Source organism: Maniola jurtina, chromosome 14, assembly GCF_905333055.1.
Source record: "Maniola jurtina chromosome 14, ilManJurt1.1, whole genome shotgun sequence".
NCBI classification, from domain to species: Eukaryota; Metazoa; Arthropoda; class Insecta; order Lepidoptera; family Nymphalidae; genus Maniola; species Maniola jurtina.
Window position 1 is genome coordinate 112,063 of NC_060042.1, and position 13,610 is coordinate 125,672.

Genomic DNA, 13,610 nt, shown 5'->3' on the forward strand with positions numbered 1-13,610 from the left:
TGCACGTCGTAATGTACTCGAATATAACTGATAATTTAATTTGAAGTAATTGTTTACTTAATTACTAGAAGACTGTTCGCGTTTTGTTGTGTTCTCGAGATAGTATAAAGTTCAGATATTTGAAGCGTGCTATCGTGGGTAGGGTCAATATTATTGAACTATAATACTAAGTTAAAATGGCTGTATATAATGGCATAATAAGTTATTAGAGCAAACATTAGATCCTATAGCTAGATTGAATCATCATCATTATTTAAAAAAAATGGTGAACAACACGTAGTAAGAAGATATGGGAATTTAGACTTTTAGCACCCATAGGATCTATCGGGACCCAGGCCATATCTATGCCAAGATCAAATCAGCAGATTGGCGCTTTCCTAACATTTCAACATGTCACGTTGTGGCGGAATTCCAAGATGGGATTCTTACGCGCTAGATTAGTTGCTCGCCTAAACCGGCACGGAATGGAATGACGCATCTCCCCACGGATGTTGACTCTGCGACCAAATTTTCCCGAAGAACCTCCCCTTCTTTTGAAGTTGGTCTAAAATAGCTTATATTGTCGCCAACGAGTCACGTGACATAATTGCGCTACACCTACCCACTTCACAGAACCACTCCGGATATTTGCGAACACTTGGATCGATCTCCGCTAGCATTAACTACTGTGTTTGTTTTTGTCTGTGAACTTAACGTGAAAATCGATAGCCACTGCGACAGTTTTCTAGGTAAATCATATTATACTGTCATAAACTTGGTAGGAGTGCCCCATTCGTCTGTAGATGCTAGCTTCAAGATGTGTCGGAGGCTCACAGTAATATGTGAAAAGGCTTAGACGTTCTGCCCTCTTATGCTTCCTCATGTGACATAAGAAATGTACTCCTTACGTGTTCACGAGGGATCCTGAAACAATATTTTAAAAATACATATTATTACACTGTGGCACATTGTGTCACATAGTTTTAATAGTTTCTGAATAAAACGGCTGTGATTTACAGACGTACAGAAGAATTGGATGAAACTAAATATGTTTAGGATGCCATAAAGCTTTCCAATAAGCTACAAAAAAAAGAACTCTGTGTTAAAAACTCATTTTTCATCTTTCCAGATGTACCCTCCGCTTCCCATCCACCAACATCCGGCTGGACTTCCAGTCGCTGGTGGAGGAGAGCGGCGGCGGCGCGGGCGGCGCGGGCCCGCCGCTGCCGCCGCTGCGCATCACCATCCCCATGGACAACGACGGCCGCAGCCCCGCGCCCTCCCCCACCGGTGAGCACTCGCCACATTGCTTAGCTGTCTTGTGGAGAGTGCGCTCAGGAACTCCTCAACTCCCACTTCATCGTACTATCACAGAACAGCGAGGATTCTTATGTGGTTGACATCCAGTCTACTCGCACGGAACGATTTTGTCTAACGTCAACGATACGAACGGCAAAGTTATGGAACGTTCTCGAGCCCTTTTTCACTTTCCATTAAACATGTTATCTTCTCAATTTTGCATTAAAAAAATCGGTAAAACTAACGTACTCAGTACTAGTTGGTGATGCAATGCACTGAAATCTGAAGAAGACTGGAGGAGTTACAAATTTCCAATAGATGGTGAAGAAGATTTGGGCAATTTCTGGTACTTAATTGTTCCCTAATAGTATCTACTTGTACCTGTTGACTAAACCTGCACCTGGCCTTTGCTTCCAGGCACCATAAGCGCCACCAACAGCTGCCCGACGTCGCCGCGGGGCGCGGGCTCGTCCGGGCGCCGGCACCCCGACCTGGGCCTCGTGGCGCAGTACGCGGCGCTGGCGGACCATCGCCCCAACTCCAACGGCACTGCGGTGAGTGACTCCTTTCTTTCTTCTCGTTTTTTCTATCTCTGTTCTATTCCTTGAAATTTTCTAGGGCATGAAGAAGATCATCTTGTACCTAGTCTTCGGATTTCCAAGTTTTCTTGATGTAGCAAATGTTCGCTTTTCATGTTTGTACCATTTTGTCTTTCAGGCTTCATCCACATCAGATTCCGGCTTCAACTCTCGGGACGCCAGGGATCGCGATCATCGAGAAGGGCGCGACGACGCCAAGCCACCCTACAGGTATAGCGTTCATAGCCTTCTCAACCCAACCATGCCAAAAAATATTAAAATCCATGAACTTTGATGGAGTTTCTCCCTCCGCAGCTACGCGCAGCTGATCGTGCAAGCGGTGGCGTCGGCGCAGGACAAGCAGCTGACGCTGAGCGGCATCTACAGCTACATCACCAAGCACTACCCCTACTACCGCACCGCAGACAAGGGCTGGCAGAACTCCATACGTCACAACCTGTCGCTGAATCGGTGAGTGGAATCATGTGACGCGCCATGAACGGCTCTGCTAACTCCTGGTGCCGCGGGTAGGGACTCGTGTACTGTTGATTGTGAATTGGTATTCTAATGACCAAGTTTACACTTTGACTTTGAAGTTAAGGTCTTAACTTTTCAATCATGATGTTGAACTTTAGCTGTCGGGAGTCAGGTTTCAGGGATTGTTGACTGTGAATTGGTGGTCTAGATACTAAGTCTAAACGTTGAACTTTGGATTCCGATGCTTCGATCCTGACGATGATCATCAGGATTAATATTAAACTTATCGAAGAAATTATTTTTATACTTTGTAGTGCTGTTACAAAACCGTCTTTAGAAAATATTTTTTTAAAAATTTCATATTTTTGTATTTCTGTGCAGATATTTCATCAAAGTGCCGCGCAGTCAAGAGGAGCCCGGCAAGGGCAGCTTCTGGCGCATCGACCCTCAGAGCGAGGGCAAGCTGATCGAGCTGGCCTTCCGCCCGCGCCGCCCGCGCGGCGTGCAGTTCCGGGCCCCCTTCGGCCTCTCCTCCAGGTAGTAGTGGCGACAGCTTCTGGACTCAGCATTCCCCAGGCCTTTCCTTTGACATTCCCGCGGAATCCCATAAAATGTATGATCCTAAGCTGAATATCCGCTTCCCCTACATGTCTATGCCAAATGCAATTTTTTTGTCAACATCTGAAGATGTTGGAATAGGGAGGGTGAAGTCACCAGATTTTATTCGATTTAACGGATTATTCACGAAAAAGTATGTTGCTCTTCGTATATCCGCAAAGTAATCCCGCTTGTATCGGCGTGGAAGCAGCTGAAGTGTTGAACGTGTGTTGTTGCAGAAGCGCGCCCACGTCGCCGTCGGCGGTGGGCATGTCGGGGCTGGTGACGCCCGAGGAGCTGTCGCGCGAGCCCACGCCCGACCTCTTCACCGGCGAGGAGCATGAACAGGTGAGTAGCAGGAAACGTTTCCATTTAAGGTGGAATTAATTCTAGTATCGACTATTCTCACAAATTAGTCGATACTAGAATTAATTTCTTAAACTGGACCCTTTCAAGTAAAGATTTTTATATAAACCTGTGAGGATGATACTGCTATTGTCGCAATTAAAATACCATAAGTTACCATAAGTTGTCGTATTAGTTTACAAATTGCGAAAAACCAAATTAAATTTGAATTTCGCGGTCATGCCGGGCTCATGCGCCTTAAACTAGCGTCATAGCTCAACGGTTAAAGGAGCGGACTGAAATCAGAAACTTTGACGAAGCAACAGCGCAGCAGCACAGACAACAATGCGGTCGCGCTTTACTTCTTAAACCAGCAAATAGATCAATAAATTACTGCTTCAGCTTGTGAAATGAAAGCTCGACTGACAAACCAATAGCGCAGAACAGACCACTTGACAATCACGGCCGGGAGATAAAATGAGTCCAGCACGCACATGATACAGTCGAGTATATACAATGTATTAGTGTATGTATCACCACGTATTAGCGTTACACGTGGTCGTGACGTGTGGTGACGCGAACCCATAAGTTTTGCCCTACCAAAATTCGCTCAAGTTTTCACTTGAAAAGTCCCGGTAATTCGGTCCTGTTGCACACCCATCCTTTGATAGCAAATAAAACGGTTCCGTCTGCCCGCAGGCGGGGCAGCAGCGGCTCAACAACAACGGCGGCAGCAGCAGCCAGTCCACGCAGTACCTGTTCCCTCAGCGCAGCACCGTCAGCCAGAGCGCGCCCGGCTCGCCCGGTACGTACTCCTTGTGAGAATTTGACATGTGAGAATAACGTCATGACGTGTTTTCTCTGTGCGAAGGTATTGTTTTCCTACACGTTGGGCTTTGCTGCAATCAGACCTGCTGGCAAGTAATGATGCAGTCTAAGATTGAGCCTAGAACGTGCCTTTCACTCTTGACTTTAAGATCTGTATTGAAAGTCGAGTGAAACCTGATGCCTGAAGGGCGTTCCATATCCTAACGGTTTGAATTAGAAACGAGGAGGCAAATCTCTTCGATCATGTCCACGGAATTAGGTCTACGTTCGGGTGCAGACGATGACGATGTCTTGCGGTACGATAATGGAAAGTTGAAAGAGGAACTGGGTCAAAAAGTTTTTGGGCACACTTTCCGAAATATTGTACCCTGTAGAATATCTATAGACAGGTGATATCGCACCGATGTTCCAATCGTGAGCACTGGTTGGTAGTTGTGGGATCGGTGTAACGAGCGTGGTGTGCGCAGGCGCGGGGCTGGCGTACAGCGCGGGCGGCGGCGGGCTGGTGATGGCGGGCCACCAGATCACCGTGGTCACCAACGGCGCGGGCGGCGAGAGAGAAGGTGACTATCCACGCTAAACTCCTCTTTCAGTGTTTGTCTTGTCCTCCGGTGCGGTGCACTTCGGAGCTATGCTTATCCATAGCACGCATCCCTCCATTTAAAAAAAAATTCGTTGAACCCGATTCCAGTAATGTTAAGCTATGTGGAGCAACGAAAATGATTGGTGGATATCACACACACCCATGGCAACGAAGCATAACACATCTCTGGTGGAAAAGCTACCTTAAGCACCACTTTGTATAGACAAATATGAAGAGCATTTGAGGTAAGCGCCACACTTGCCACACATAAACACAAGACACGTGTCGTCGCGAGTGCGGGTCGCAAACTATACTTTGTTCGAGTGTCAATTTTGAAAATCTTTGAGAGTGGAAGAATCTTGAAAAACGTAATTTTCAACAATGCAGTTCAAATACTTTTCATGAATAACTGAAACATGCTTTTAATCTCGGACAATCGAAGAGATTCCACACTGTGTATGATTTCGCCTGCGACTTGGCTATTAATGGTTAACTTTGCGCACTAGCAACACTTTACTTGTCGTTACAGAGAAGTACGTGGTGAACACGTCTGGCGGCGCGCTGGTGTCGCTGCCCGACGAGGAGGTGCAGGCCGCCAACCTGCTGCTGCATCAGCACGAGCCCTACTACGCGTGAGTTCAGCTTTGTACATTATCTTTGTATCGCGCATTCTTGCGATGTTCTATAAATTCTATGTTTCCCACCAACTGTAATCCGGGTATCGTTTAAATAAGAGTGAAAAGGTGAAAATCTAAGTAAACGCGTCCCAACTTCGGCCATATCTTTGTAGGCATGATCACTATCCATCAGGCGTGATAGTGGCAAGCGTGTGCTATAATAACTGTGTCGGGCCTACCCTATCGTATGTCGACTGTAAACTGGCAACATGCCCCATCGCAAATTCATTTTACACTTCGCACAATACAGAGTCCAATGGCCGACAAAATCTAACAACAAAAGTAAGAAGCACCAAACGGCACGACGTCCGCAGCGCACGGGAGATAGTTAAGAAAAGCATTTTCGTCGCTGCGTGAACGGTCAAGCGTGTAGATTTTTGCTTGAGGCAAGCATTTCGACCTTTTGCAAAAGCTTGCTTGATGCTCGAGTCAAGCATTTATGTGATTGATGCGATTTTATATTTTTGTTTGACGCAACTAACAGACAGTGTTCGAAAGTGCTGTTTGCTTAATCGAGCTACTTGACCCTCTTAAGTGAAATAAACTACGCGCTTGACGTAAAGCCGCTTGATCGTCTCGGAAGCGTTTAATAGGCGCTTCAGCTCGTCTCCTCGAGCAAGGTATAAGGAGCGATACTCACAAGTTAGTCGTTGCAGCGGCTACGGCGGCGACGAGGGCTGCGGCGCGCTGGGCGGCGAGCTGGTCATCGAGGAGGCGCCCGACGACCCGCCGCACAAGCGCGCCAAGCATCACCACGTACGTAGCCCTCCTACCAGCTGTAACTTGCAGTGGCGTTCCCACTTAGATAGCATGGGGTTGTTGCTGTAATGTTCATGGGTAGCGCTAATCACTTCACATCAGGTGACCCGCCTGCTCGTTTGCTCGCTATCTTACTACGGCCTTGTCATTGTCACCATATCTGTAACTACGAAATTTGCAGCTCAGAATCGTTGTATGAATTTCCGTTTTTTTAAGATTCCGTATCTCCCAGAAAAAAGAAACTCTTATAGGATCACTAAAGGATGCCCGCGGTATCATTCGCGTGGATTTAGGTTTTTAAAGATCCCGTGGGAACTGTTTGATTTTCCGGGATAAAACGCCTATGTCAATTACAGGGACGCAAGCTACCTCGGTACCAAATTTCATACAAATCTGTCAAGCGGATGGGTTTTTAGGAATCCCGTGAGAACTCTGATTTTCCGGGATAAAAAGTAGCCTATGTCCGTCCCCGAGATATAAGCTAACCTTGTACCAAAATTCGTCAGAATCGGTCGGTTGGGCCGTGAAAAAGTAGCAGACAGACAGACAGACACACTTTCGCATTTATACTATTAGTATGGATTTCGTTGTCCATCTGTGTGTCTGTATCTGTTAATAATAAAATAAGGACAACATAACTTTTTATTCAAGTAAATTATTTTTTAAACTTTTACAAATGCTTTTGAATCTTCAGAATACCTCTGCCTGGTTTGGAATACGAGCCCCATCAAGGAAATCAAAACCTGTACAGGTTTACTTGTATTTAATTGAATGATGTCAATAACGTGTTGTTATTCTCTCCCCGCGGCAGGTGTCGGACATGGACGACCGGCGCGCGTATTGACGCGGCCCCGCCCCCGCGCGCCGCCAGCTGCGCGATAACGTCTGTCGCGCGACACCGCCGCCGCATCGCGGACACATCCTCCACTACAGACTAAGTGTTACTATACGCTAAATACATTGAACATGAAGTATATTGGCCGTTCGGACACTCGATCACGTTCTGCGAACCTTTGTGGCGTCGCTGCGCATGCAATATTCGCTGTCATTTTTTTTTAAATTTTCATTTTTGATGTCATTTTCACCCTATTCTGGCGAAGCCTAAAGGGGGGAAAGCTTCCCCAAAACGTCGCGGGTGTCACTAGGTACATAAAATTCTTAAAAAATCAAAATGGCGGATTTTATACACTAAAATGTGCCGGCTGAAAAAGATGCAAACCGCAGTCTGGCGTTTTGAAAAGTTTTTGAAAAAATTACTTGTTTTCAAAACGAGGTTCTTTGGAAAAAAATTTGTTTTCAAAACGCGCGTGTGGATGTAGAACCTGTTGTTGAGCGCGTGTTAGCTAACCTGGTAGATAACCTGTTTTGCGATGTAATTTTGATCTTTTAAGTAAAGCAATTTTCAGAAAATCACAAGTTTCAGGAGGGACGACTTTTTATTTTAAAATTTGTTTTGTTTTTAGGATAAAATCACATGGCTACAATTATTATCTTTTGAGCTAGCACACGTGCTAAAGAAGATAGTTTGCAGGCCCACCCGCCTTTTAGAATTGAACAAAATGGCATCAATAACAAAAATTACAAAAAATCTCATATCGGATTTAGCATGCGCGGTGATGACACAGCCAGATAGGCGACCAACGACTACTAGCTGCTAGTTGTCGCGAAGTCGGTCAAACGTTCCGATGACGTCACAAGAACATGTGGTGATGTGATATCGTTATGTTGGGGATTATTTACGTCTCAAATATATATTTTTTTTTTAATTCTAGGAATAATCTCAAGATTAACTATATAATCATTGACAGATATGTTGACTTTAGTCTGTTTGTAAATTACAATAGTACACGTTATTTAGCAAAACAATCGACGGACGTTATCGCGGCGAACCTCCAGTGGGGGGTAACAACAAATTGACATTTTGAACCCCTTTGATTTGACAGTTTTACAGTGAACTTTACAATAAAGTGTTAAGAGTAAAGTGTCGAGTTCTCGTTTCGAGTGGATTTTAGTTTTACGCTGAGTAAGGCATATTGCGTTATTTTTCCTTTAATTTTAAGTTTCAATTTGTTCGTGACGTCACCGCGATGTCGAGTACGCGTTATTATTACTTTTTAATGTTTCGTAATACATCCATTTGTATGTTTGACTTTGTACAGCTGCGACTTCGAAAATATTTTTTTGAATATTAGGACTATTCATTAATTGGTATACTTCAAGATCTTGTGAGTTTATTAAGTGCCCTTGTAGATTAGATCATTTTTTTTACACAAACAGTTTATTTTTGTGTGCAGTCACATAGGTCAAATTCCATGCGATTTAAACTTGCCCACATTCAGTTTGTTGAAAAGAAATGGAATTTTTCTTGGTCCCATGGCTCACGACCTTATACGTGTCAGAAAAGAGGGCTCAAATAAGTGAAGCTCAATAACATGTTATCACATAACACATAAAGGTAACGTCAGACTTTGAGAAACTGTCAAATACGTGCAGGAAGGAGTCTGTCAAAAATGGCTACCGATTGAAATTGAAGTGTGTCGTAATGGATAGCTCCTCAATACGAGAATTTTGCAAATTTAGTTTAATTTCAAATGCAATATTTTATTTGAATAGTTTAGAAATGAATAAAGTACACTTGTATAGTATAGAATATAATATTCCAGTCTCACTATAATCGTTAACCAAAAGTGCAATCATACAGAAGGTAATATTATTATTTTATTATGTTAGTTCATACTACCCACTACAAAATGTAACATTATATAGAATCTGGCAAGGTTTGCTGGCGCACCAAACCAATAAATTATAATATATTCCAAAATTAAAGTTACTTCATATAACATTTGATAATAAATTGATTTTTTTTGAAACGTTGTTATAACCAAATTGTACACTTACTTATAACTCAACTTGATCAATAAATACATTTTTGACCGGAAACTGAACATTTTAATTGACAGATCGCAACCAATTATCATGCTTGCTAGATCTTATTACTCGTAGGTCTCTACCGAGCATGCGGAATCCCGACCCTAGAAATTTGGCTAGATTTTTAACTGACTTCCAATAAGAAGGTGGGTCTCAATTCAGCCCGTTTTTTTCTATGTATGTTCACCGATTTCTCTAAGATTTCTGGACCGATTTGCAAATATATTTTTTGTTGGACAACATTATAAATCTGAAGTAAAACTACATTTTTATCGCCGTTATTAGGGTCGATGTATCGCCTCTCCGATCTTCATCACAATGTACGTATACTGTGAACCAGGTTTTGGTTACCGTATGTAACCTAGATTTGACAAAATATACGCAACGTCGAATGTGTTCCGCGATTGGACAAAAAAATTAACAGATTTTTCAGTTAAAAACGTTCCTTTTGAAAGTTTTTAACGAATTTTTCTTGTACGTAATGAAGTAAAAGACGAGAAAATATACGAATTTTGAACGAAGTACAACATTTACATTAATTAACAATTAATATTCGTATAATAGAGGAATTAATGTTAAAAAAGAAATACTTTAATGTAATAAGTAATTCTGTTTTGTATTTGGTATAGTTCTATTGTTGAAATTTTCGAAAAGAATAAGTATACCTACCTACTTAAAATTTTGTCATTTAAATAATATTGAAAATTCTAATAGGAAAATAATGCTAATTAATGAAATCAGTGTTTCACACCTTCAGGGCGCCGTGAATCCCACTTCTGATTTACTACATGTACGGTCAAAGGCCGTAAGTCGTTTAGCACCCTAATGATCATATTCGCGTGACACGGTTTTGCACATGCGTTAGGTGTGTGTGGCGTGTTTATAGGAAAAGCTCATGAGTGCGAGAGATTTTTGATGCAATAGTTTCGCGGAGTTGCTACTCGAATTCTGAGGCCGACCGTACGTAACTTTCTTACTCGAATAAATTAAATAAAAGTATTAAATAAAGTCAATTTAAATGCAGTGCAGTTTTCTTTCAAGTCTGAATAAATAACATGTATTGTTTTAGAATAATCATTGTGAGCTGCACCTCGTACTGAAAGTGTGAAACGTCTGGATTTTTTGAATAGTTTGTCGTTTCTGACTACTTACATATTAACTAAACTCCAAGTATGTAGTAGAATTTACAATTTTCTAATGTAATTTACAAAGTTGCAAAATATTAATAAATTGAAAATGTATTAAATTGAAAAAATATTAAATTGAAGTGTGAATACCGATAATTGCCTCTAAAATATAAAATGTATGAATGCTCGATTAAGAGTACACTTCTCGTTATAGACCGTTGTTCCTTATCTTGAAGAAAGGGTCAACAAGTAGCTTCTCGCTGAAACGATTTGCCGACGACCTTGTTACCGCGAAATGACAATGCAATCTTGATACAAGTGGAAAACCTAACTCTAGAAGGTCTGAAGCGCCGGGCAAAGCGCGTCGCTTACGCGTTTCTCCAAGGTTTCTGCGATTTTAAGCAAACTAAGGAAAAAGCAACTATAATTGCGTGTAAATTACGTACGTTGCGTGCAACAATACCATAAATTCAACAATCCAACCACAACAATTGTGATTGTAATAATGATAGATGCAGGTGTTTTGAAATCGACCAGCTGGTCTTCTAGCTTTCACGATGTGCAGGACATTTGGTATGCAAATGTAATTTTGTCACCCAAATGTGAGCTTTGAACATTTTAAGCAACAGAAATAGTTCTCATCTGTTATTTGATGTTTTTTACAAGTCTTTAAATAGTATGGGTACTGTTTACAACAATTGCTGTATGTTGCTTATTTGAAAAATGTCGAAAAATAATATCCTTTTTTGCTTGGCTACATAGACATATTGCGTAGTTTAACAATTCACGCGGCATTGATTCGCAATAGCCATGTGAAAAAATACCTTTTTAGTGTTTAAGCTTCGATCTAAGTCTTATTTTTAAAGCAAAAAAAACGATCAAATTAGTTTAGTTCCACACAAACACTAACACTTGCAAAAACAATTCGGTAATTTGATTATTATTTGTCTGACCTCAAATTAACAGAATGTATTACATCGTATACTGAATATTGGATATAATACCGAAGTTTACAGATTATGTGACACTGAAATTGACAGTACAACTTTCAACTCTACTACGCCTGGGGTTGGCACACTAAAGTTTTCTCATTTTTGACCACATCGTACCGACTCTAAAACGACATTCAAAGCGTCGATAACATACTAGGTCTCCCGATGCGTACAAGCTCGCCGATGTTCTAGCAAAGTCTATTCATTGTATTCTCTATCGAACTCGCTCGTCGAACATGTATGTGCTTGTGGAGCTAGCCAATAGTTTACTGGAGCGGATAATATTTTTGTTAAAAAAAAGTTTATCAACTCTGTTTCGATGTAAAATATGAAATATTATATTATATAGGAGTAATTAAATAAAATTAAAATAATATGATTATATTACTATCGATAATAAATAAAATTTGTAAACTAATGTTTATTTTAGTGGTATGTTATATTATTATATAGTATGATAAAATATTTAGTGAAGAGCACGCAAGTGAATAAAGCTTGGATTATTGTGTAACTTAGCATTTAATATGTGAAGTATGGAGGCTTTAGAACGACGTGTTTGTATTTGGTAGCGCTCCCGTACGGTTTGCTCGCAGTCGGCCTAGCCGATACGAGTTATATATTTAGAATACATTTGTTTTGTGTGTACGTTAGACATACGTTTGCCCTTTAGTGTCTTAAACGGCTGGACCGATTATGATAGAGTTAGGTCAATGCTGTTTGTCATTATTTGGTATAAGAATTTGGTTGCGTGTCTGTGTGTGTGTGCGTGTGTGCGTGTGTGGACGAGTGCGTGGGCGCCGGTGTAATATTGAGAGTTGTGAAGTTTTCGTTTAAGGTTAAAATGTTTTAAGTTTCTTCCAAATAGGTCCAGTGAGTTTTTGTTGTGACGAATTGTATTGAGTCAAAACCAAGTTTAAAGACAAAGGAGCGGTTAGGGTGGACACCATACGTGCAGACGACGGATCATAGGGGTGGTTGTTAAAAACTTGTTTTTCTCCTCAAAACCATTTCTACGCTTTAACTGCGATTTAGCAGAAATGAAACCTGTTTTAAATAATACTTTCTTCTTAATTCTAATTATTTATCTTTGTAAGTCAATGATTTTTATGTTAAAAATATTGTAATATTTACTGTACATTTCAATTAAATTCTCTTAATTGCGTAATTCGTAATAAACAGCTGAAGTATGTAACGAAGTAAGTTCTAATATTTAATTTTAACTTATTTTTCAACTGCTATACGCTGCTACTTATGACTATGTAAATAATGTTTGATTTTGTAGTTTTAACAACTATCTCAAGTCGTCATGTATAAATTCACACGCATTGGGTGACGATCGATTAATGTAAATTATAAGGCATTCAAAATGCTATAGGTACATTATGGCAGAGGATTCTTATACCAATATAAACTTTAACGTTATAAAAATTAGATCCATATTCGAATGGCGAAACACGTAGTATATGTACTAAGTAAATACAATTTTTGTTGAGTATTTTAACGCATGTTTCACCAGACACACGCACATTAGAGAAAACAAGGGTGTCCCAATACTTTTTTTTTTAAATATTTTCGGTCACAGTAATCTTATAGAATATTTTTAATGTAAAAAATACTTTTGTTATGGAAAGTAAGTCGAGCACATAATATAGTCTTTTTATTTTGTAAATTTGATGAATAAAAATACTTTTCATAGAAATTGAGTTATTGTTCCTATAACGTCACCAGTAATGCCTGATCCAATCAAGAGATATTTTCTATCTCTGCCCTTCAAATCTGATCTGTGTGTGTGTGTCCGGTAGGACGTGTGCCGTCAGGATGTGTGTACGGTTGTACACGTCTGATTTATTATTGACAAATTTTAAGAAATAAACGTATTTTATCTCCTTTTTGTTTGGTTTTATTTCATTATGGTGCGTTCACACTCGGGGCAATCGTGCGTCGGCTGAAGTCGGCCAGCACGCGAGTGTGAAGAGGCTCTAGTGTTTCAGCTCGGTCAAGAGTCTTGATCGAGCTGCAAAAGTTGTAAAAGTGCACTAAGCGTCTTGGTTTTGACTCAAGACCAAGACGCTTAGTGCACTTTTACACTCGCCAACCTGCGACCAATGAAAGATAACATTGGTTGACTTTGGCCCTGAGTGTGAAAGGACCATTACCTATATGATTTAGAGCCGATTTTCTTCACCGAATGTTTTTAATTAAAAAAATCTGTGAAAATGTCAAATTTCTTTGGCGATTAGAAAATCTGTTCTCAATTATACTTACTCGTATGTATTATTTCTGTGTTTCATTTTAAAAAGAGGAATAATTAATCTATGTAGGAAAAAATAAAAATGGGATATAGGACCTGTAGGTACTCCTAATTACTCGTTACAAATGATAGCGTAAATATCTAAGCGAAAGAATCATGCCGTAACAGGATGATCACGTCAGCCCAAAGA

At 40.6% G+C, this 13,610-nt stretch overlaps 1 protein-coding gene across 4 annotated transcripts in view; it reads left to right on the top strand.

The window, feature by feature from the left end:
* LOC123871546 (forkhead box protein K1) overlaps nucleotides 1–13,058 on the top strand; it is a 46,531-nt gene extending 33,473 nt beyond the window's left edge. The window contains exons 2-13 of one of the 4 annotated variants that reach the window (XM_045915409.1): nucleotides 1,109–1,269; nucleotides 1,696–1,832; nucleotides 1,996–2,087; nucleotides 2,172–2,327; nucleotides 2,715–2,870; nucleotides 3,170–3,278; nucleotides 3,975–4,080; nucleotides 4,571–4,666; nucleotides 5,216–5,318; nucleotides 6,020–6,119; nucleotides 6,934–6,972; nucleotides 10,648–10,665. In XM_045915409.1, coding sequence (XP_045771365.1) covers nucleotides 1,109–1,269; nucleotides 1,696–1,832; nucleotides 1,996–2,087; nucleotides 2,172–2,327; nucleotides 2,715–2,870; nucleotides 3,170–3,278; nucleotides 3,975–4,080; nucleotides 4,571–4,666; nucleotides 5,216–5,318; nucleotides 6,020–6,119; nucleotides 6,934–6,966 — 1,249 coding nt within the window. In that variant the 3' untranslated portion in view covers nucleotides 6,967–6,972; nucleotides 10,648–10,665. Of the gene's footprint in view, nucleotides 1–1,108; nucleotides 1,270–1,695; nucleotides 1,833–1,995; nucleotides 2,088–2,171; nucleotides 2,328–2,714; nucleotides 2,871–3,169; nucleotides 3,279–3,974; nucleotides 4,081–4,570; nucleotides 4,667–5,215; nucleotides 5,319–6,019; nucleotides 6,120–6,933 lie in introns of all 4 variants that reach the window. The other 3 variants (XM_045915408.1, XM_045915410.1, XM_045915411.1) reach the window with 3 other exon arrangements.
* The last annotated feature ends 552 nt before the right edge of the window (nucleotides 13,059–13,610 follow it).